The sequence below is a fragment of the Meriones unguiculatus genome, chromosome 1 (genome assembly GCF_030254825.1).
Source record: "Meriones unguiculatus strain TT.TT164.6M chromosome 1, Bangor_MerUng_6.1, whole genome shotgun sequence".
NCBI classification, from domain to species: domain Eukaryota; kingdom Metazoa; phylum Chordata; class Mammalia; order Rodentia; family Muridae; genus Meriones; species Meriones unguiculatus.
The window spans coordinates 92,870,483-92,893,653 of NC_083349.1; the positions used below are offsets into that span (position 1 = coordinate 92,870,483).

The following is a 23,171-nucleotide window of genomic DNA, read 5'->3' on the forward strand; positions in this document are numbered from 1 at the left end:
AATTGCCCCAGGCAATCAGGAGGCCATAACGGGGTTGGAGGCTGCTGTATGAATCTCAGTTGGGATCAACAAAAGCTCCCAAGTATCAGAGAACAGCAAGATGATGATGCAACGATGAGAAACACATGCAAGATCACTCCAGAGTCACATGGAGAAGCGAACACAAAGATGACACACACAAGTAAACACGTACATGTGAGTATGTGCATGCATGCACACACACTCGCTCACATACATGCATGCATGCACACACACTCGCTCACATACATGCATGCATGCACACACACTCGCTCACATACATGCATGCATGCACACACACTCGCTCACATACATGCATGCATGTACACACTACTACAGCAGAATACACATGAGGAAGACTCTCAGGGAAAACAGAAGAAAGAACATGGCAGAAAGAGATTGCAAGATTCAAAAGCAGGTGAAAGGAAGGTGACACAAAGACGGGGTGTTCCCACGTGCTGCACCAACAAGGAGTACACACACTGTCTGAACTGAGACAAGCAACTGGCCAAGCACTCACGGTGGAAAAGAAAAAATATCCAAGAAGCCATCATTAGAACACTTGTTGGTTTGTATCTGAGATAGGAGTCTTTTATGTTGCCTAAGCTGGCTTCAAACTCCCTGCCTGAGTAGAGGACGTTGGAAAAACAGCACTATTTTGTTTTGTTTTGTTTTTTTTAGCTCTTTGCTTCCACTGGACAGAGCACAATGCCTGCAGGAAGTACCCAGTAAATAGACAACGGAATGTCCATGGGAAGGAAGCCCACAGTAAAGTGTGCTATCTCCCTCTCCACCATCCTGTGACGTAATGACGGTCACAATGTTATGCAGGTTATGATCCTAGGTCAAGGGTCAGGAGAGCCAGCTTCGGGGTTGCACTGTATTTTTCCTTCCTTTAAGACAGGGTCTCATGTATTTCAGGCCGGCCTTGAACTTGTCATGCAGCCAAGAATGACCCCCAAACTTTTGTCTCCCAGCCTCTATATTCCTAGTGCTGGGATTATAGGCATATACCTCCATGCTTGGTTTAGGTGACGGCAGGTATTGAACCTAGGGCCTTCGCATGCTAGACAAACACTTTACCATCTAAGCTATACTGCAGTCCCTCGTTTTCACATTTAACCAGGACAGCAGACAGACCCCCCTGCAATCAACTGTGGGGATCAGGCCTCAGTTTATCCTCAGGAGCGTAGAAGGCTCAGTCTAAGCCTAGTGCCTTGCTGATTTCAGAGGCAACACAGAAGCAAAAGGAGACTCAAAGAAAGGTCCTAGGTAGAAAACTCCTCTTTGGCTGGCACTTCAGGAAGTGGGTGGAAGGACTCCCTGAGTGACTCTGGGGAGTGAGATTGCAAGCTCACTTCACTGTAATGCCAGCTGTCCAGTCCTTGCAGGGTTTCTCTGGCCTGATTCAAGTGACTTCTGCCTACGAGGTATTTGCCGCACTGGGAACTGGAAACACACCTTCGACGAAATTCCCATTCTGGGTACTGATAACATCTGTACTCACTGTCACACCTGCCATCTCCCTCAGGAAGGTCTTCTAGCCTACTAGTGGTACCACTATTCTGATTAGCAGCTCTCAACATGTGGGTGATAAACCCCCAGGGGTTAATCATCAGTCCTTTCATAGGGGTCACCTAAGACCACCAGAAAACACAGATATTTATATTATAATTAATAACTAGCAAAAGTACAGTTGTGAAGGGTCAACAAAAACAATTTTTGGTTGAGGACCACCACAACACAAGGAACTGTATTAAAGGGTCACAGCGTTAGGAAGTTTGAGAGCCACTGATCCTGATTTAAGGGAAAACCTGGCTCCCTTGTGGAATTGCACATTCTCACAGCTCTAGAAATTTCCTTAAAGCCAGTCTCACACTGGATACTAAGCTAAGAGACAGGAGGGAAGGCTCAGGCTCTCAGACAGACCACCTGGGGTTGCATGGGGCTCTTTCTCACAGTAGCTATGTGTCTTGGGCAAGTTTTGTGGCCAGTCTGGTGCTCCTAGTCTCTTTGTGCTAAGATGAAGGCAGTAATATCTACCTCCTTAAAGCTGCTATGGAATTAAATACTTTATGCTAAAGTGCTTCTGAGTCAGAACACGGAAAGTACCCAACGACATTATCCTAATCACTATCTCCTAAGTATTTCCTGGGTTGTTAGTTTCGCTCTGGTTCCGATCACCTCATCAAGGTAAGGCTCTTGCTGTGTTTGATTATTATCTGCACGTGGACACATCACTGTGCCATTTCAGTGTTTTAGTGAGGTAATGAAACAGATTCTACATTTCAGAGCTAGGCAGAGGGGCTTACGCCTTTAACCGTAGCACTTGGGAGGCAGAGACAAGCAGATTTCTGTGAGTTAGAGGTCAGATTGGTCTACACAGTGAGTTCCAGGACAGCTGGAGCTACATAGAGATCCTGTCTTGAAAATAAATGAATGAATAAATGAATGAATGAATGAATGAATGGTTAAATAAATAAATAAATAGAACTGCACATTTCTTCATCATCTTCAGCTCTGGGCTCCCATTTCCCTTGGGTAAAACTAACTTAGAGCTGTGCTCATTCAATAGATGTGCCAAAAGGCAGTGGGCAACTCCCTTTGTTTCTGCTCAGGACAATGAAGATGACTGTAGGATCTCAGAGAGATAAGCTTCCCTGGGGAATCACATCAGGGGCAGAAAAGGGAGGGGCTGGTAAGGAAGAAAGCCATAATTCCAGTGTTGTAAATATTTACCTCGTCAGGGGTTTCCTGTTTCTTTAGCCCAGCGCACTTCGTAATAATGAGCTCATGACATCGCTTGTGGACGACGCAAGTGCAAACTGTGAATGATAAAATCATAAGCCGAGTGGTGACTGGAGGAAGCAAGATTCCACCCCAAGATTTAATCAGGTCTCAGTGGAGTCATGACCAGCATTGTGCTCCCTCTGACAATGTCCTAATCTAATTGAATCCCTCTTCAAGCCTTTAATATCAATGTTTCAAAACACTCTGCCATCAGATCATGGATGGGGCATTTAGGAAAGTGATGTTCAAAGGTCACAGCAAGCTTTGAGAAAGCCATCCAGCTCTCCTACTGTCATCACCAAGGTCAGGGACCACTCTTCTGTCCGGCTCTCCATGGAGCCCTCTCTATTAAAGGTTCTGTGCTGTCTTTCATTTCCCACTCAGTACCATGTCAGAAGGACTATTTGGGGTCAGAGCTGGAGCATAATGAATACTTGAGCTTTAAAAACAATCTGTTTTATGACCACCCTTTGCCAAACTTGAAATTTTCTAATGAATTTAGTAAGTCCACTCCAGCTGCAGGAGATAGGGCAGTGTGAGTCATCAATGGTTAAGGCGGTTCCTGTCTGCATACATACCCTCCTAAATCACAGCAACCATTAGCAGAACCACCCCAAGTTCTTCCTCAAAGTAGAACTTCAGTTATACCCTACAGGGAGGCAGCATGGCCTCCCAGTTCTCACTAGAGGGAAGTCTCAACATGACCACATCTCCTTCCACCTCAGTGCAGCTTGACCTTACATTGTAGTCAATTAACCAGAGAAATGAAATTGTCAACACCTCAAGTGACCTGGAAGTGTCTAATAATGATCCCACAGTAGAAATCACAGGGAGCATCAGGAAGAGCCATCCAGGGCCACTAACAAGCTGGTGAGAGGCACCTTCAGAGAGACGGGGGGGGGGGGGGGACGACATAGACCCAAGCAAAGCAGGAGTCTCCCGAGAGCCTCTAATTGACATGTAACATTCACCAACTGGGAGGAGGGGGAGGGAGTTAAAGTACCGCTGCCTTCTGCTACTGTGGCCAAAATGCTAGGGAGGGGCATTTCCTGGGATGCCAGGAGATAGGCAGGCACTTCTGTGGCATGTATCATACATGTATGTGGGAGTGATGGCCAGGCAGTGACAAAGTAGAGGGGCCACACTTCCTGTAGAGAAAGGACAATGGAACGTTCGCACTAAGACCCTAAATGCTTCCAAACCAGCATGCACCTTCCAGAAGGGGTTATAATCTTAGCCTAACTGTAGGTTCCCAAGGCTAAGTTAATAAGATACTCTTACCTTGACATTGATATCCCTGTTTTCCTATGACACCCCTGAAAGGAAGAAGATGGAATTTTACTAGGTCAAAAAAATAGGCACACAAAGCTACCCCAGCTGGCCACCATCCATGTTGTGCTGAGAACTGTGGAGTTTGCTCAGCAGTGCAACTTCACTGACACTTGGCGGGTGAAGAATGCCTTCCTGAAGGCCACAGAGACACCTCACCTGTGGAGCAGGTACGGGACCTCCCCGCAACAGGATTTGGTTTCTTGTACAAACACTCCTACCAGCGGGTGCAGCAGTGTTCTAGAAAGCCACAAGTGATCCTCCTTGCCGGACAGAAGCCAGTCAGTGAAAACATTCCCCTCCTAGTGGATAAGAAGGTCATTCCCCAACTCCTAGCACCAGAACATGGCCAGAGAGGGCTCTGTGATGGTAGATAAGGCCTGCATTGGCTGGCATATACCTTGGGCATCTGGAAGCCTGTCAAGCATTATGGGCAGCCTTCAGTTAGGACTTAGGGCTCAGTCAACCATTACAAAGGTTCCTTCCGCGGCCACATCAGGATTCCCCTAGCATGGTCAGTTAGCCTGGGAACAGAACAGTCAAACCTACTCAGCTATCTCCCTGTCCTCACTGTATCGGGGACTCTCATGACTGCAGTGTAGGTTCACACTGGGACTCCCTTGCTTAGATACATGACATGTTAGAGAGCTCCCTAGAGTCTTCAGCCCAGAAGAAGAAGTCACAAGTCATTGGGCCAGTCCCAGGAACTAGAGCCCAGGGTCTTCCCCCCAGGCTGAGAGAAGACTCGACCAGTAAGACCAGCCACTCATTCACCTCAAAACCCAAACAGGAATGGCAGAGGTGAGAAGCTGGGTCGGTGCTGGAGAGAAGCATGGGGGCAGGGACTGTTTCCGCTTCCGGTGGGTTTGTCTGCACTAAGTGACTTCAAGTGGCCATGCCAACCTCGGCGGCGTGCTTTATAGCGAAGAGAACACTAGTGCCTTCTAGAAGCCAAGGATCATGTGGAAGCCTAGTTCAGGTGTTCATTCTTAACCTTAGCCTCATCTGCTCTCCTCAGTGGACCCAAGTGTGTGGGTCTCTACTTCAGCTTCAGAGAGCTCAGAGAATGTGCCACAAAGTCTGCTTCTTTTTATTTATTATACATGGCAAAATTCATTTCATTCTAAATCAGACTCTAACTCCAGTGAAGCTTGAGCATCTCACACCCTTATACCAGCTGTTTTATTAAGGAAAACCTTTACTGTTATTATTGACTATTTTGAGGCTTATGTAGGCTTCACTCTGTGATGAGACTCAAGGAAAGCAATACTCTTTCCTTATTGAGGTCTGTCTTTTAAACCTTACAATCTAGGTTCTAAAAAAGATGACAAAATTAGTATAGATCTAGCTCCTAAAGCTAATATACAGAATACTGGACTTTTATTAGAGAAATCTCTCCATTGTTTCAAATTAAAATAGGATGCTTCTGTCTGGGAACGTCTCCCTTTTCCTCCCCTTCCCTCCTCTCCCTTTTCCCTCCCTGTGTAGCTCAGGCTAACCTGGGCCTGCTATGTAGACCAGGCTGGCCTGAGAGATCCGCCTGCCTCTGCCTCCTGAGTGTGGGATCACAGGTGTGCACCACCATACCCAGAAGAAAACCTCTTTCCTTCACATTAGCACTTTTGATTGAAGCTCATCTCCCAGCCCATGCCTGCTACCCCACCTTCTCAATATAGAGCAGGCATAACCAGAGGCTCTCAGAGTGAGGGACTTACCAGATGAAATCTCTGCAGTGGGAGCAGTAGGTGGGCTGCCGCAGGTAGGTGGCCATGAACTTGTGGCCGTTGACCTGGTGGACCCTGCGCCTGACAGCCCCTTGCCTCTTCCTTGGCCGCATGCGCTCCCTGAACACTCGCTCTTCATTGTCTTTAGGGGCTGCAGAACACACAAGCAGAAAGGGAAACGGTGTGGGTTAGCACACCTTAACACCGACCTTTGGGCAGAGGTGGGCAGAGTGGGAGGCAGCCCTTCTGCTTCCAGGGGGCTGATGGTCTGAGGAGACTCAGTGATCAGCCAAGGAGACTGAGCACCCTGGGTGGGTAGGTCCAGAATTCACTCTCTTCTCATGTCTATCTGCGTCCTTGGGGTCTGTCCCAATCCAGACTCTGCTCCCAGTTGTTCCATTTCTTCATGCTCTCTCTGCCCAACCTACACATTTTGAGGGTCAATGGAGTCAAAATGTTTAACATTCAAATCTTATCGAACTTTTAAGTGGTGTGAACTTGGACAGCAGAGTCTCTGCCAGAGTCTCCTCAGACTCCACTGGTGACCCCATGGGGTGCTGGAGGGCACGGCCAGGAACAGCCCTAGTTACTTGCTGCCTGGCCTTGAGTAGAATCTAATCAATCTGACTTCTTCCTCCTCCCTTTAGAACAGCGGACCTTTCCCAAAGGTCAGAATGAGAAGGGCGGATAACAGAGAAAGCAGGGGGCTCCTCCAACAAGCAGATGTGCTGATAGAAGAGCATCTAATTAGGTCCCTGAAGACAGAGGCGAGAACAGTGATCTGGGGAACACAGCCTGTGCTGAGGGAGAGCCCCCCCCCCCCCGTCGCTGCTTCCTGGGGTCCTGCCTCAAGGCTGCCAGGCTGTGGAGCTAACATGGCCCCAGGTGAACTCAGGGACTTGCTGCCCTGAGATCCCTTTTAACTGCTGACTACTGTTTGAAAATGATGACACTGAGTCCCCTCTTGAGTACAGAGAACCCATCATTTCCCACCCTGCCCCATGCAGGGTCCTTAAGCCACTGATCAGGTCTCACAGGAACACCTCTGGTGGCCAAACACAGAGCTCTCTTCAAGCACACGTGCATGTATGTGTATGTATAAACGTGTGCACAAATGTGTGTGTATACACACATATGCATGCACAGCCGTGGTGTGCACTTGGAGACAGAAAACAGCTTTCAGGAGTGTTGGCTCTCCCCTTCCTCCACGTGGGGGGTCCTGGGGATAGAAGTTGGGCTGTCAGCCAGCTCCACTCACTGAGGTACTGAGGTATCTTATCAGCCCTGAGCATTCCCTCGTTTTCATAAGAAGAAAATAAACGACTAAAAATCCAATCCATTTAGCAAGAATTACTTATTATAAACTTGATCTACAAAATGTAACCCCAAACCTGGCATCACAAAATTCTTTTTGAAAAGACAAAATTCTTTCCTTTACTTCTTTCATAAAACAGAACTGCAGAACACACTAAAACATGAATCAGCTTCTAGTGCATGTAAAATGCAATCAGATTTGCAAGTTTGCTAGTTGTCTGCACACCGGAAAACCGTTTTCAATTAAAATGGTGAGAATTCCAATCTAATTTTCTCAAAGGAACAGTGCCATAATTGTGGCAGAGCCTTCCCTGAGAGCTCATTCTTAGCCTTCTGCAGAGATGCCTGGTACTCCAATTAAATGTTCTAAACTATGTCCACTCTCGTTTGGAGGGACAATATGGCTGCCAATAAAATCAGCTGTATTTATTTTCAGATACCCTTGGGTGAGGTGATGGATACTAGTGGAAAGTTTTATAAAGTTATGGAGATACGTGAAGAAGAGGCCTCTGTGCAGGTCAGGTGACAGCCAAGAGTCACTCCTGCACACAGGGTCTGTCTGAATAGAACTTACCCAGAGAGTTCTACTACTTCAGCCCCTGCGCACATCTGCCTTCCTCACTGCACATAAAAATCCAGTTAGATTTTTATGTCAAATGTATGGGTAAACAACAGGCCATGGAGGCTCAGGCCTGTAATCCTACCACCCAGGAGACCGAGGCAAGAGGATTGCTATAACTTCAAGGGCAGCCCAGGCTGCAAAGTGACACCCTGCCTCATTCTCTGTGTTCAACTCGGAGTAGCTGTAGAAACCAGGAAACTAGAGAGGACACTGTAGATGGGGGATGTCTTCTGGGGAGGGGGGATGGCAGAACATAGGCAGTATTAAAGTAGAAGGGTCACTGGGTGGAAAGGCTAAAGTCAAGAGTAAAGTGTAAGGATGAGGGCAAAGAGTCAACCAGAAAGGACTTATGAAGAAGCCATGTGGAAACCTACTATTTCATAAGTCAATTTAAAAAGTGTATGTGTATGTATGTATGTGTGTACATATAGACAGACAGGCAGACAGACAGAGGAGAGATAAGATTGAGAAGAGTCAGCAATGAGAAGAAATGATGAAATGACATGAAAGGAGATAAGATACCTCATTCTTGGGCAATGCTATTCCTAATTCTGGGTTATTAAACAAAAGTCCCAGTATCCAAAGAGTTTAAAAGTTCAACTCAAGAAGCCAGAGTACCACTGCCCCCAAAAAATAAAATAAAAAATAAGGCTCTTGCTCTTCTTGGTTGCTTGCCAGCACAAGCTGTTAAGACTCTATTGCTGAAGACATTGTATATCTTTCTTGCAAGATATAGTGAAATCAAGTGATAACAGAGCTGGAGACCCCCTCCCTGATGGCTAACTTTTGTGTTGTCAGAAGCAGTAAGGAAATTGCTCAAAAACTTAAAAAGACAACTACTGGATGACCCAGCACCATAGCTACACACCCAGAGAACTGAAATTGGGACTTTGAAGTGGTATCTGCTCTCCCATGTTTGACGTAGCATTGTGTACAACAGCAAAGACAGAGATACAACTTAAATGTCCACTGATGACTGACCACTTAAAGAGAAATGTGTGTGTATGTGTGCGCGTGTGCATGCGCGCGCACGCATAAGTGAAGGTTTATCAGGTCATACAGAGAAGAAACCCTGCCATTTAGGACAAAAGGCAGGAGGCATAGCATGCTAAGTAGAACAAGCCAGTCACAGAATACCACATATACAAGGACTCATCAATAGTCAAATTCAGAGAAGCAGAGAGTAGAAACTTTTTTTTTTCCCAAACTTGGAAGAAACCAGGTTCAGGGTATTACCAAGGTTCAAGACAAGTTCTAGATGTCTGATCTACAACATAGTCCCTATTGTTTACAATAGTGTAATATATACGTAAACATTTGCTAGGAGTCTGGATCCTTTATTAAGGGCTGCCACAATAGGTAGGTAGGTAGGTAGGTAGATAGATAGATAGACAGACAGACAGACAATAGTAGCTCCCATGGTAGGGGTGATGCTATCGTGTGGCAATTTCTTTGAGATAAAACCTTCCATCTTGAAGGAAGACCATTCAGATGCAGGATGTTTGGCCAGACATGTTTGCCCATTCACTCAGGATGCTGAGGCAGGAGGATTTTTACGAGTGCAAGACCATCAGGGTCTACATAGCCACACAGTGAACTTCAGACCAGCCAAGCCTACATAGTGAGACCCCCACCATCCCCCTTCCCCTCCTTTCCTCTCCTTACACACACAGAGCCTAAGATGCTCTAAAGGAAAGTGAAACATTCCCTCCTGCAAGGAAGCTTGTTCAGCCTAGGAAATAAATAATTCAAAAGATTCAGAAAACCCCTGAGAATGAGCTGATACCCTAAGGCCCTCCTTCCCCAAGCATCTGGAAGCTATGGAGACTGTTGAAAAATGTTCTTAGACCAGACCAGCTTCCTGGAAGGATGTTCAGATCAACTGAGCTGCCTGGAAAGGGCACTCCCGAGCTTCTCAGGCTGTGTGCAGGTTGTGTGGTAACTCCAGGGTCCCGGCTTTCGTGAGCCCTGGCCCACACTGGGCTATGTAACTGTTTCTAAGCAGTTCCTACTCCTGTAAGTAAGCCTCACCAATCTCTGTTATGGACCCCCCCACTTTGGTCGTGTGTTTGGCTCCCTATCCAGGGTGAATAGGAAAATGTTACACAACAGATGTAGTGTGTGTGCAGTGTGTGTGTGGTGTGTGGTCTGTATGCAGTGTGTGTGTGCGTGTGGTATGTGGTGTGTGTGTGGTGTGTATGCTGTGTGTAAGCAGTGCGTGTGGTGTGTATGCAGTGTGTATGTGTGTGGTGTATGTGTTTGTGGTGTGTGTGTGGTGTGTATGCAGTGTGTGTGGTGTGTATGCAGTATGTGTGTGTGTGTGTGTGGTGTGTTTACAGTGTATATGCAGTATGTGTGTGTGTGGTATGTGGTGTGTGTGTAGTATGATGTGTGCATGCATGCGTGCATGAACACATGTGTGCTGTGTGTTTAGGGCTAACCACTTAGGACTGGACAACCCATCAGGAGCTTGTCCATGGAGAAAACAGCAGCCATTAATTGCTTACAACTCTCCATCTACGGGTGCGGCCCTATTGGGATGCCAGCTGGTGGCGTCACTGTGCAGGTCTTGCTAGGATGACCACGTGGGCCGTGTTATTTGATTTCATGGGTGCAGCTCCTTGTTATATGTTGAAGACGCTGTCTCACAGCAGACTCCCTGTCTCAAAAAAAATGTCTTTTTTTTTTAAATAAAGGCTGATATATTTGGTAATAAAGTGTCACGCATGTGTGTGTGTTATCAATAATTAAAGAAGAAAAGGTCACTAGTTTGGGAGGAAAAAAACATGAGAGGAGCTGGATGGGGAGAAGGAGGGTGGGAATGATGTAAAGGCAGTACTCATGTATGAAACTCTAAAAAAAATGTAGGTGCAAAATATTTGCAGGAGAAATATAAATTATTCACTCTTATAAGAGATTTAAAAAATGTAAAACAGAACATTATGATGTGCCATTGAGATATCATTTCATACCTTAAAAAGCCACACCTTTGTTTTAAAATGATACTATTTGTGCTGGCAAGCTATGGGGAAAGTGATTTATTCATTTACTGCTAGAGGAAACGGCAGATGACACACATTTTCAGAAAGCAATGTCATTCACACACCAAACACAAACAGATTCCCAGAGATGGGACCTGGCAACTCCTGACGAATCACCTGTAAGTCAGTGACTGACTGCAAACAAAAGCTATGAAGTCGTGAACTACAGATGTTCCTCACTGCGTGCCTACGTCAACCAACAAAGAGAACTAACTTGTCTAAGATTAATGCAATTAATTATTACATCTATAGTGATTCAGAATCATGTGCAAACACCAGACTAACATGGAAAATGTACAAGCACCATGATGCACTAGACTCTGTGAAAATGTGCACCATGATGCACTAGACTCTGACCCTCTATCAGCAACAGGCTGAGAGTAACATTGGAGAATTATACCATACTAGATAATATTTTTAAAACTGTCCTCTGGTGCCCTTTGCAATGTTGTTTTTATTTTTTATTTTTTTCTCTGCCTAAATCGTCAAGTGATGCAATGCCTCCCTAGTGGTCGGCTGCCTCCCCGCCAAGAACAGAAGGGGCCCTGGAGAGTAGGCTAAAGAACACGTTTCATATCTATGCATTTATCCATCCTTTGCTGCATCCACCCACCAATTCATAGGTACAGCCTTGCTGTGTACCTCACCGCTGTTCTAGAATTTGCTCTGTAGTACCGCCTGGCGTTTGATCCGCACTCCTCTAGCCTTCACTTCCTGAGTGTGAAGACCACAGGTGCGCACATGACCACAAGAGGGCAAACTCCAGCAGGGAGGCAGCTTTCTTCCTTTACCTGTTCACCTACTTGTCAGAGTCACAGTGTTCTCTCTGGTACCCAGGAAAAGTCATTACACTCAGGAGGGACACACAGAAGAAAAACATCCCTGGGCTCCTCCAGGAGGTGTCCCTTAACACCTCCAGCTCTCTGAAGGATGCTCACTGCTGTATCGCAGTCCTTTCACACCAGTCAATATGAAGCAGCGTCAGCATGGAGAAGCACCTACGAGAGGCTGCAGGCGGGTGCTTCCAAGGACAGAAAGGATTATGTGCTGTGTAGCTGTTACTCTGCACTTACACTTACTTCCTGGCCCTCCTCTCCTTGTTGGGGGATGACCTTCTCTTCTAGACTGTAGGAATCCTTGGAGACTCATGAACAGGCAGGCCCGCCACCAAACACTTTACTGTTCTTGGCGGCAGGCGGGTCACTGAAGGATCCACATCTTCATTGCCATCCCCCTAACCAGTCTCATCTCTTTCCACACAAAAGCAGTCAGAACTGAATATTGCCTCTCGTCTCGTGAGGTCATGGGCATCCTCAGCATTAGTCCTTTAGAGATGTTTTTCACTTTACAAAAGCCCAGCAGGAAATTCTCACTCAGGTTACGGATTCCTGGGTGTGGGAGGGACTGCCAGATTCAAGGGTTCACGCTTGCCTGGATCAGAATCAACAGGCGCAATGGCCAGCACTGGGCACTGCTGATATTGCTCACTGTGGCATTATCCCAGAGGCATATGGGAGTAGTTCTTCAAGCAGGTCGTAGGGGGTTATTTCTGAGTTCCCTCCACCGACTCCCTATTTTGCAGTATACTTGAAGTAGGTGTCAGGGGATAGGCCAGATTTTTGCCTTTGTTGCAAACCTGAAATTTTGGCAATCATTAATCTCTTTCAGTTTGCTGTATTTTTATCTATCAAGAGAAGGAGAAGCCATAGCCAGCCCAAACACTAAACTCACTGTCATGAAGCGTTTGTTCACTTGAAAACAGCACCACCCATTTTCCTCGTGGTGCCGCTGTTTCATGCTTCAGGGCTTCATTTTGTGTGGTTGCTTCTTTTTCTTCCTATTTACACTGCATTAGTTTTTTTTTTTCTTTCTTTCTTTCTTTCTTTCTTTCTTTCTTTCTTTCTTTCTTTCCTTTTTAAGCTCAGCAAGTACACATGGAAGGCGCAGTGCTGAGATGCTTAATCTTATCAATTTGACTAGACCTGGAGTCACCTAGGAGATAGGTCTCTAGATGTATCTGTGAGAATATATCCAGGAAGGTTTAACGGAGGCAGGATGACCTACCCTGAACACAGATGGCACCATTCCATGGGCTAGGTTCCAAGACTAAATAAAAAGAATGTGATCTGAGCACAGCTATTCATTTCATTCTTGACTGTGGATACAATGTAACCAGCTCATGCTTCCAACCACTGAGCCTTTTCACCATGACGGGCTGCTTCCCCTTGAAAATTCCACCTAAATAAACCTCATTAAGTTACTTTGTCAGGTGAATGTCACAGGAAGGAGCACAGGGTATGCTGGGGCCTGAAGAATGCTGAACCTCTGCCCATTCATTTAAGTTTGCCTTTCAACAGTTCTCTGGTCTGACCGTGTGGGCATGCTGGGCTTCTAAAGAAAGGAAGAAAAACTAGTGCAGTGCAAATGGGAAGATAAAGAAGCAACCACACAAAACAAAGCCCTGAAGGATGAACCAGCGGTACCATGAGGAAAATGGGTGATGTTGTTTTCAAGTGAACAAACGCTTCATGACGATGAGTTGTAAATATTAAGTAAATATTAATGTGGCGCCAAAGAATATGCCCAGCATATTGTACTCATACAATACATTTAAAAAAGAAAAAAGCCTTCATGTTCAAAACAGGAAAGAGGAAGCAGCGATTGATTTCTCGGGAAAGACAGTTAGATGGGTATCTTCCCAGAATCACAGCATTCTCAGAAAGTCTGCTATGGGAGGCTTGGGAGGGTCCAGATCTTGTGTTGTGTATGTAATCTAATCAGAAGACTGCTGGTGGCATTTCAAGATTAGCATCTGGAATTCAATTTCGTCTTCCTTTCTGAAGGACTTTCATGTTCCCAGCAGAGCTTACGCTCCATCCAGTCATAGGCCAAAACTGTAGCTGGTGTATGCTCTCCGTGGGGGTGAAACCCAATGCCTTAAGACACTGGATGCTTATGGAGCAGAGGGTACATACACCTCTGGTGTAAACTGAGGCAAAGCAAGTGACTGCTGGACAATGAGGAAATGAGGCAGACGTACCCCGCCCCGGGTGCCTATGGCTGCCAGCGCCAAGTGCACTGTGAGCAGGGCTAAGTCACAGAAAGACAGTTCACGCAAAGAAGTCGACTTGCCTTCTGCCCCTGTTCCTTCTCCAACCTGTTCAGGTACAAGTCAGAGTGACAGTGGAATTTCTGGTATCCAGGAAAAGTCATTATCCCCAGGAGGGACACAAAGAATAAAAACATCCCCAGGCTCCCAGCCTGGGAAATTGACCAAGTTGGACACCTGCCAAGGGAAGGGCCCCAGTCCCTGCTGTGCCAGTGAGGTCCAGGATGAGTCACAGGAAACTCACCAAGTGCTGGGTACCCGAGCACTATGGAGGCTACGACACCGGGTCAGCTCCTGCCCAATGTTCGCATTCTTAAAATGAGGAGATAAAGCCCACTGAGGGATAGAGTACCAGAAGTCTTCACTGGTGTCCACTTGTTCCCAAGGTTTAGTTAGCAGTGTGGCAAGAGGTAGGCAACGATGTCCCCTTCCTCCTCAAATAACCAAGCCTTTAAAAGCCATAGGTACAATCCAAAAGGTTACAAGCTTACTTAATGAGAACAGGTAACACCTCATGCTGTTAACGGCAGCCATCCCAACGTTCCAGTTTCAACAGGCAGAGTTCTGAGAAGGCTGAAGTAGAGTAAGCTAACACCCCTCTCATACCCAGGGCCTCTTAGCCCCTCCTTTCCTCCCTCTGGATCCAAGGAGCCTTTTAAAATAAGTGCCTGCCCCAACTCCTGGAACCACAAGGAACTAACTTTGTGGTTTTTCTTGAGTTACTTCTCTGCTAAGGCAATTTTGAAGAAAGGGCACTCTCAGAAGTCAGAATGTTAAAGGAGGAAGATAAAAGGCAATAGAAGAATGGTAAGACAGGAGTTGGGGGAAGAGGAACGGAGTAAGAAGACCATTGCTGAGTCATGGAGCAATGAGCCCACGTCTTCCAGCAGAGCTGCACGCAGTGAACGCAGCTCAAGAGCACACACACTCAGCCATGACAGATAGCCGTCACAGCAGATGACAGAGGAGCCATGGTGACAGTGTGCCCTCTCACTCCTGAGGCTCCAAGGATTGAAGTTCCTCTCTGTGTTACATGTGGCACACTACATACAGTGTCCTCTGCTGCTATGATGACGTTAGGTCAAATCAGGTCAAATCCTATCACTGTAACATTAGAACTGAGGGTTAAAGCCGCGTGAGCTCCCTTGTGCACCCTTTCTTAGGTTCCTTCAAATCTCTAGGCTGAGAAAGCAAGCTGGTGCTTTCCCACCTCCTTCATGCTGGGGCTGCCACGGTCTCCCAAGTTGTAGGGTGACCTCGTTCCTACTGCACCAGGGAGCTTAGTGCCTTTAAAAACTCATCCTTTCCCTGTATATGTGGCCTAGAACTCTGGTTAATTTCTGCAGACTTCTGAAACTTGACTTGTCATGGACCAGAAGTTCTTGGAGGATGATCCTCAAGCTCTTCTTTGCTGCCAGTCGGATACAAAATACCTCTTTCCACTTTGGAAAGTTTGTTACAAAGCTGAATAAACAATCTTACTTCTGTATACTTATTCAAACAATATAAAAAGTTGCACCAGCCAAAAATCTACATGCAGATATTTAGAACAGCTTTAGCTACAATCACCAAGAACCGGAAGACCAACTACCCCTCAGTGAAGGGCTGATGCACATTCAGGCATTGGAGGTCTATGCAGCAACAGAAAGGAACAAATACGGAGTAGAAATAAAAATGTGGGCGAATCTCAAATGCTAATGTGGGGGAGTCAAAAGGCTACAAACAGACCTAGGGTTCCCATTTAAGTGCTATTCTAGAGAAAGTAAAGTTACAGGCACCAAAAAGCCTACCAGGGGCTGATGGTGGGCAGAGGGTTTGACTATGAAATGGAAAAGATAAAAGAACAATTTTGGGGGTGCTCAAAGTATTCTGTGCCTTCATTGTGGTAGCTTACATGACTGCACATGTTTGTCAAAACAGAGAACTGACTGGCTGGAAAGGGCAAATTTTACTGTATGCAAATTAAATGCTCCATTTTGAAAGAGGGAAGAAGACAACAAAGGAAGGAGGTCTACTTTCTTCCTCAGCCCTGCCTGGGTCAGGAGCTGCTGCAGAGGGAAGAGTTGCTGGGGACAGACACCTGAAGCCTTAAAGCAGCCTGTCACTGAGGACTAACCCTTCAGCAGACTGCCTGAGCCCGGCAGAAGCCGTCAGGCCCGCTTCTCTCCCCGACTGGCTTCCTCCTACAGCTCATGCTCACCCTCACTTCGGTGTCTCTCCCCATTACCACCGTGGTCGTCTTGGGCTTCCTCCTCTCCCCCAGTCTCTCATTGCAGAGGGCTTCCTCCCTTTCAGATAAGGGTCTCTCCCTCCTCCCCTGCTTAAAACTGTTCCATCCTTTAATACATCCCTCCTGAATTTTTTTTCTCATCAGAGTGAACCACAGCGATGCTCGCTTCTTTGAACTTCTGCAGTGCTAAGAGTCTTTACTGCCAAATTCACCCATCAACATTCAATGATGAACATCAGGTGCTCACTGTTCTTTGCAAAAGAGATGGCTACTTACTCCCAGAAAATAATTTTTCCGATTTCTTTTGCATCCTTTCCCCATCCTCTCCCTCACTCATACTAGTACTTCTAATCATGGCTAATTGAATAAAACACCCAAGTATTGGCAATAACAGTAAGAGAGCATTATAATCTGTCTACTTATAGCTCAAAACTACTATGTATTTTTGCCCTCTACTCAGTGCGATTGAAATTTCTTTTCACAAAATTAAAGCCATCCGTGGTTCTAAAGAACGTAATAACCCACGAAGGACACACAATAGCACAGTAAGTACATACACTTCCTTACACACTATTGTTTCCAAGTGTAAGATTTCTTTCACATTACAGCACACTGGGATGTTTCCATTTCCAATTATTTTTTAATCCTACTCAAACAAAATTCTATACATTTCTTTTTCCTTCTACAAGCCTTGGCCATGCAGCTAGAGCTAATATGCACCTTTTTTTTTTTTTTGGTTATTTTCTACTTCCATGCATGCCTAGGCTAATCTAATCAGCCTTTTCATCCTTCAGAGGTGCATGCAGGGAAGTCATCTAGACCAATGCCACTGTGTGCAGGCTCGGTCATATCCTATTCCACATGCTGTGGTTATCTTCACAGGAAAGACTGAGTGGACAGTTCAATACTGACAAAGCATTAATTGGTTGTAAGGGAATTATCTTCTCTCCAGAAGTTTCTGACAGCGTATAAAGGCCTTTTGCCTCTGTATGGAGTTTCCATTGCCCGGGAAACCGTTCGTGTTTGTCGGCTTTGTGCGTGCAGCCCCGTTTTGGTACCCTCATGGAGGTGTGTCAGGAAATGAGTTGGAGAACTGTTTGTCTCTCAGCTCAGAACACACACATACACCCTGTATGCTACAGTGTGAGAGAGGAGCACTGAAAAGGGTGGAGGGCTGAGATCATGGTCCACACAGGCATTTTGACTCAAGACCAGTCCTTTCTAGTTGTAAGCAGAGAAATATGACTGGAGAAATCACACACATGTGCACACACACACACACACACACACACACAGCACTAGTTCTGTGCTTCTGAGTATTGCAGGCCTATCAAAGCAGATGGGTACCTTGCCTCAGAGGTTCTACTCAGCACGTGTGGTTTAGAGCCTGAGAATCCACAGTCCCAACAAGCGCCTTAAATGTGTGGCCAAGCACAGAACTGAGCACAGCTTGGGGCCTCTGCCTTAGGGAATCCATGGTTTCCTAGGTCACTGGAAATGCCTTTGCTAAGTAAAGAAAGCCCCACAGTCAAGGTAGCTAAGTGTGACTCCAGAGAGACAGCTCCCTGAGAATTTCAAGTAAGATGTCTCCAGGTGTCAGAAGGCACCCTCAAGGTCAGCTTCTTCAATCTACTGTGGAGCTGAGTTACAGCCGTGAGTAGGTGACAAACAGCAAAACAAATGACTACAACTGCGTACACATAAAAGGAAAACAGTGCCAGCGAATAGAACAGCCAGATTCTACGCCCACCCCCGGAGCACTTGCTGTGTGCCAGGGATGCCGCCAACCACTGACTCCTCCGTGGGGCTTGCAGATAGCCAGAGGGTAACTAAACGGGCGAAGGCCTGGCATCTCTGCTTTCATTTGCTATCTGTCTCCTTTCCTGTGTCCATCTGAAAATTGGTGCTACAAGGTTGCCTTTCCCTAAATACGCCTGACCCCACCTGTCCTCTTCAAAGATTGAAGACTTTAAAAAGTAATAATAAAAGAGGAACTAAGATTCTCAGAACAACAAGGTTCATAGCCCCATCACCTCCCGATGAGCCCACCCTCTTCAGACCTCCTGAATGGGAAGAATTACCCCCAAGATGGCAGCTTCTTTGAGCAGGAGTGGTCAGTCACCTTGGTGGGAGCCAGAATGTCACTTCTAGTGATGATGATTTCTCAAGAGCTGGATGAACCTCCCGCAACCAGACTGGAGATAACCATCAAAGAGAGCAGCCTGACTGAAACTGCTGAGATACTGGCCCTAGCCTCTACCTTGTTGGAGCTGGTCCCTTGGACCCTTGTTCATTACTGTAGCTGCTAAGTTAGTTGATCTACAAGCCTCTGGGGATTCTACCTCTTCCTCCCTCCTGCTTTAGGAGTGTTAGTTACAGACAGATCTGTGCCACTGCATCCCGCTGTAACTGGGCTCTGCCAACACAAATTCAGATCTTCACACTTGTGTGGAAAGTACGTTCCTCCCTGTGCCATCTCCTCCTCTCCAATTAGGCATATTTCTTGCCCTTTGCTTTGTTCCTTCATTACTTAAACAAGAAGGTCTTGATTGTACTTCCAAACCTTCCCAATGAGCCTAATAAGTACTAACCAATTGTTTATTATTTATGCATAACAAGTCCTCTTCCTCTCACTGGCTTTCTTTGAGAAAGTGGCTAGAACTTACTTATCAGGACTCCCTGAGAAGTCCTCCCCTGTCAATACCATCTTACAAGTAACAACTTGTATTTCCCCAACATTGGACACTGAGGCAAAGCTCTTGTTTGTAACCAGCTTCTTTCTAGGTCTCTGTAGTGAGACACTTGGGAGCCTTTCTCACCATAAAACAGTGACAGTCTGCTATGCATCCCTGCCTTGGGCCTGTCTTCACAGAGTTCCATTTCAGCGGTCCTGGGAAAGTCTTCAGTTCTCACCCAGCATCTTAACGCTTCCCACGAGAATTAACTAAAGAATCAAATTGAAACTCATGGGTGAATTTCTGGGTTTCCTGGGCTCAAGTGAATCTGTGTTGTCATTGCTTATGTTCCTTGCCCTTCACCAAGGATAGGGAGGTGTTTCACAGTGAGTGCATTTGCTTCATTCCAAGGCCAGAAGAGATACAGAAAAATAGTTAAATATGTCTCCGTAAGTGTAATAAGCAAAGGAGTGTGTATGTGGGGGGGTGCGCTTTCATGTCTAGGAGCTCATTTACCTCTTGGAATACCTGAGCCCACTCTAAACCTTGCCTACATCAACCACCAAAAGAGGTTCCGTCGATACAGGAAAATACTGAGAGCTGATACTCCGTGACCCTGGTTCCCAGCCCTGGCAGCTCTCGACCTGGAGAATAAGCATGTGCCCGGGATGGCCAGCTGACTGAGTCATGCTTGCTTGCTAGGGTGGGGACAGGCACTGAGATGGGGTAAGGCACAGCCCTTGAGGGAGCACGCCAGTCAGCAAAGATCAGGAGAGGGGCTTAGGGTTGGAGGCAATGACCACGACCCCTGCCCCAGCATCCGCCTGTTACACAGAGCCAATGTTTTGGCTTACTGTCTTGTTTTGCCCCTTCTCTTTGGGGAGCATGGCTCAGTTGGAGATTCCAGGTGGTATCTACGGTGTGAGAGTCAGGCATGCCCAACCCTTTGACACTGCGGGAACGATGCTGCCATTTATCGAGTTCACACTCAAAACATTGAGCAATAGTTTTAAAATTTGCAAAAAAACCAAAGCTCACCATGTTGTAACTAACATCTATGTTTGGCCTCATGTGTAGCTGTTAAGGGCAGGCAGGCCATAGGTTAGGCACGTCTGGTAGACATGCAGGGAGAGGGAGAGGCTCAGGAAGCGGGGAGGGGAGCATAAGGGGAAAAAGAACATGGTGCATTCAAATTCACTGAAGTGTCTCCACCTGGTTATGGCTCTGATCAGATAAGTGTGTGAGATTTGAGTAGGTCACTGCTCTTACCTTGGCCTCACTCTCTATAGGATAAAATGCTACGGCATAATTCTGAGATTTGGCTGACATGTCCTGCTAAAATCACCAGTTTAGGGCCAGAGCAGTGGCTCATCATGGTGGAGTGCTTGCCATTCTAGCCCGAGGTCAGCATAAAAGCTGGACATAGTGGTGCAAACCTGTAACTCCAGAACCAGGGGATCCAGAGACAAGTGGAGCTTACTGATCAGTAAGCCTGGGCAAAGTAACAAGCGCTGTGTTCAAAGAGAGACCATGTCAAGAAGGAAAGCAATAGGGAAGATACCTAAGTCAACCTGACTTTCACATGCATACATATATGCATGCCCACAGGCAAGCACACATACCCCCACAGCAGCAGCTGCAGCGCCGTAAGTGCTCATCTGCACAGACCTTAGGGTGTCTAGATAACAGTGAGGAAGAGGCCTCAGAGGTGAGGATCTCTTAAAAATGTAACTCCAGTGCTGACAGTGAGACCAGCTGGTCCAGGCTCAGTGCAGAACTATCTGAGAACCCTCCCTCAAACACCCATCAGTAAAGTCAAGAAGGGCTAACAGGCTCCACCCTCTTGTTCATGCTCAAAGGGCAGGAAAGCTACGTACCACATAAAAGACGCTCTCCTCCTGTAACCTGCAGTTTTATTTGGCTTTCACCCCGATATTTTCTGAGCTTTTTGCAAATAGGAGACTGTCGGCTAACAGGATCTTGGTGTTTTGTGGCACAGTATCACCTAAACAAAGCATTTTTCGGGTTTCTTTCCTCTGCAGAAGTTGTGTTCCCAGAGAGCCTAGTGTCAATGGACTTTCCATCAATCAAACCTTCCTTTAAACGTACATTCAGAGCTATAGGAGGGTGTCCTGTAGAGCATTGCTTTTGAAGAGTGCCTAAACGGTTTGGTAATGCTAATAATTATACCTTAATGCAATTATTTAGTAAACCTAAACTTTAACATAGCAATTTCAGGGTAAAGTGGGGGTTCTTTGGGTTGCTTTAATTTGAATTCTTAGCAAGGGAGTCTGGGGGCCTTCATAACACATTTCACAAATAGACCAAGCTCCTTTGGAGTGCTTGTTTTCAGCCAAGGAAGGGGGTGCTCTATTGGTTTAAACTTTAGAGGGCTTTCTCGTGTGGAGCGTGTAAGAGAAGGCGAGAGAAAGGGAGAGAATGGTGCAGCAGGGCTGCGACCTGTGCATGGAGATCAGGGCCAGGCAGTGGGAGAGACCACATGAGCTTGTAATCTGAGGACCCAGGCCCCTGGCTGAAGGGCTCTAGCAGGCCCGAGCATGACAAACATGCCACCAACCTGTCTCTCCATTTCCCCCTCTCGCGAAACTGTAAGATTATATTCCTAAAGCTAGCCCCCAAGGTCTATTCCCTTATTTGTCCGCTTCCTTATGCCTAACTCATTCGTGAGGCAAAATATCAAGGTCCAGCTGTCAAAAATCATCACTTGGCTATACTGGCTAACAATCAGGACTTACCAACTCATCTCAGCGTAGATGTCGCCTTTTTCTCCTTAAAAACCACTCTTGAAGAAATGCCTGCTGCTATCATTGCCAAACCAGAGGAACCCCTTCCCCAGCCCCCTTTAGAGTAAATGAATTTCCTTTAAGATGAAATTCATCTGGGCGTGCTCTATGCCAACTTGGAGGCTCCTTCGTTAGCTCTGCACTCAGTGACTGAGTTTCTTCCTTTGTTTAGACTTCATTTGGCTTATCTGGGTGAAAGAAATACCAGACTGAGCAATTTCTGTCTCTTTCCAGCTCTGATATCTAGAATTTTGGGGTTATTTGGGGAGCCTGGGCCATCTGAGGTGTCAGCCGTTACAGTCCGAGCCATCAGCCTGTCAACGATTTGGTGTGGCTTGGCACAGTGGTGGTACAGGGAAGCTATGTACAACTGTGTAGGCTGCACACTGCACAGAGATCCACGGTCGAGATCAGGCCTCCGGCTTCCTTAGTGTCTGTGTAGTCTTGCTTGGTCCCAGTGAGAGAGCGACATAAAGCTGGAGGCACCAAAGCATGAATCACAGGTTAGCACTTACGTGTGGCTCTGTGTCAAAAAGGCTTCCCTCTGGGCCTGGACAGCCTTGCCTCGGTGTCAAGACCATGGGCATGTAACATCACTCTGTTCCAGTGAGGAGACAAGGTTAAAGTACCGGCCCAAAGGCCTGTAAGAACAAGGAACACATCTGGAAACACCACTGTTGCACAATCTTTCCAGACCTACTGCCTAGATGGCCTGTCCCTTCTGGAGCCTTAGGTTAAAGCTGACTAATGCTGTGGTCCTGGTCACTCATCAGAACCCCCTGGGAAGCTGGAGCAACCAGACACCAGGGCCACATTCCCACATCCCCAACCCATGGGATGAGGCTTAAATCTGTAGTTTTGTTCAGCTCCCTATCAAGTGTAATGCAGGTAACATTGTTGCTTTTGAAGGACACCCGTTTAAAGCAATGTTACCTGCAATAGATTTCCTAAAATAACAGAGCCTAAGAAAGCTACAAGTGTAATTCTAGCCACAGCCAGGGAGACACAACATGACAGACACAACAGGACATGAAGTGGTTCCACATGAGGCTGTCATGGTGGCTCTATGTATTTCATTGCTATGGTCAAATACCCGGAAGAAGCGATTGTTGGGAGGAAGGGTTTGTTTTGGCTGGCAGGGTAACAGTCCATCGCGGTGGGATCCTCACACTCTCAGCAGACTGGAGAGCCGAGAGTTTGAACTAGAATTAGGGCCACCCACTTTTTCTCCCGGCTAGACCCCCACCTCCTCATGTTCTTCCAGCTTCCAGAATAACATGCCAAGCTGGGTACCAAGTGTTTAAATACATGCGCCTGCGCAGAACATTTTCACATCCAAACCACAACAGTGGCCAAGTGAATGGCCCCAGGCAGAAAACCTCAGCCGCACCAAGCAAAGAAAGGCGGAGGGAATGAGCCTGCCAGTTCTTTGCCAAGGACAGTTACTGAGAAGTTCTCTGAGGGATGCCAATCGTAAGGCTTACCCACCAGCCACTGCTCCCAGTCCCCAAACAC

General features: G+C 46.6%; 1 protein-coding gene across 2 annotated transcripts in view; it reads right to left on the reverse strand.

The window, feature by feature from the left end:
- Prkce (protein kinase C epsilon) overlaps nt 1–23,171 on the reverse strand; it is a 482,657-nt gene that overhangs the window by 186,663 nt on the left and 272,823 nt on the right. For both annotated transcript variants that reach the window (XM_060363396.1, XM_060363401.1), the window contains exons 3-5: nt 5,853–6,012; nt 4,090–4,124; nt 2,758–2,843 (exon numbers count right to left, since the gene is read on the reverse strand). In XM_060363396.1, the coding sequence (XP_060219379.1) occupies nt 2,758–2,843; nt 4,090–4,124; nt 5,853–6,012 (281 nt within the window). The remainder of the gene's footprint in view (nt 1–2,757; nt 2,844–4,089; nt 4,125–5,852; nt 6,013–23,171) is intronic.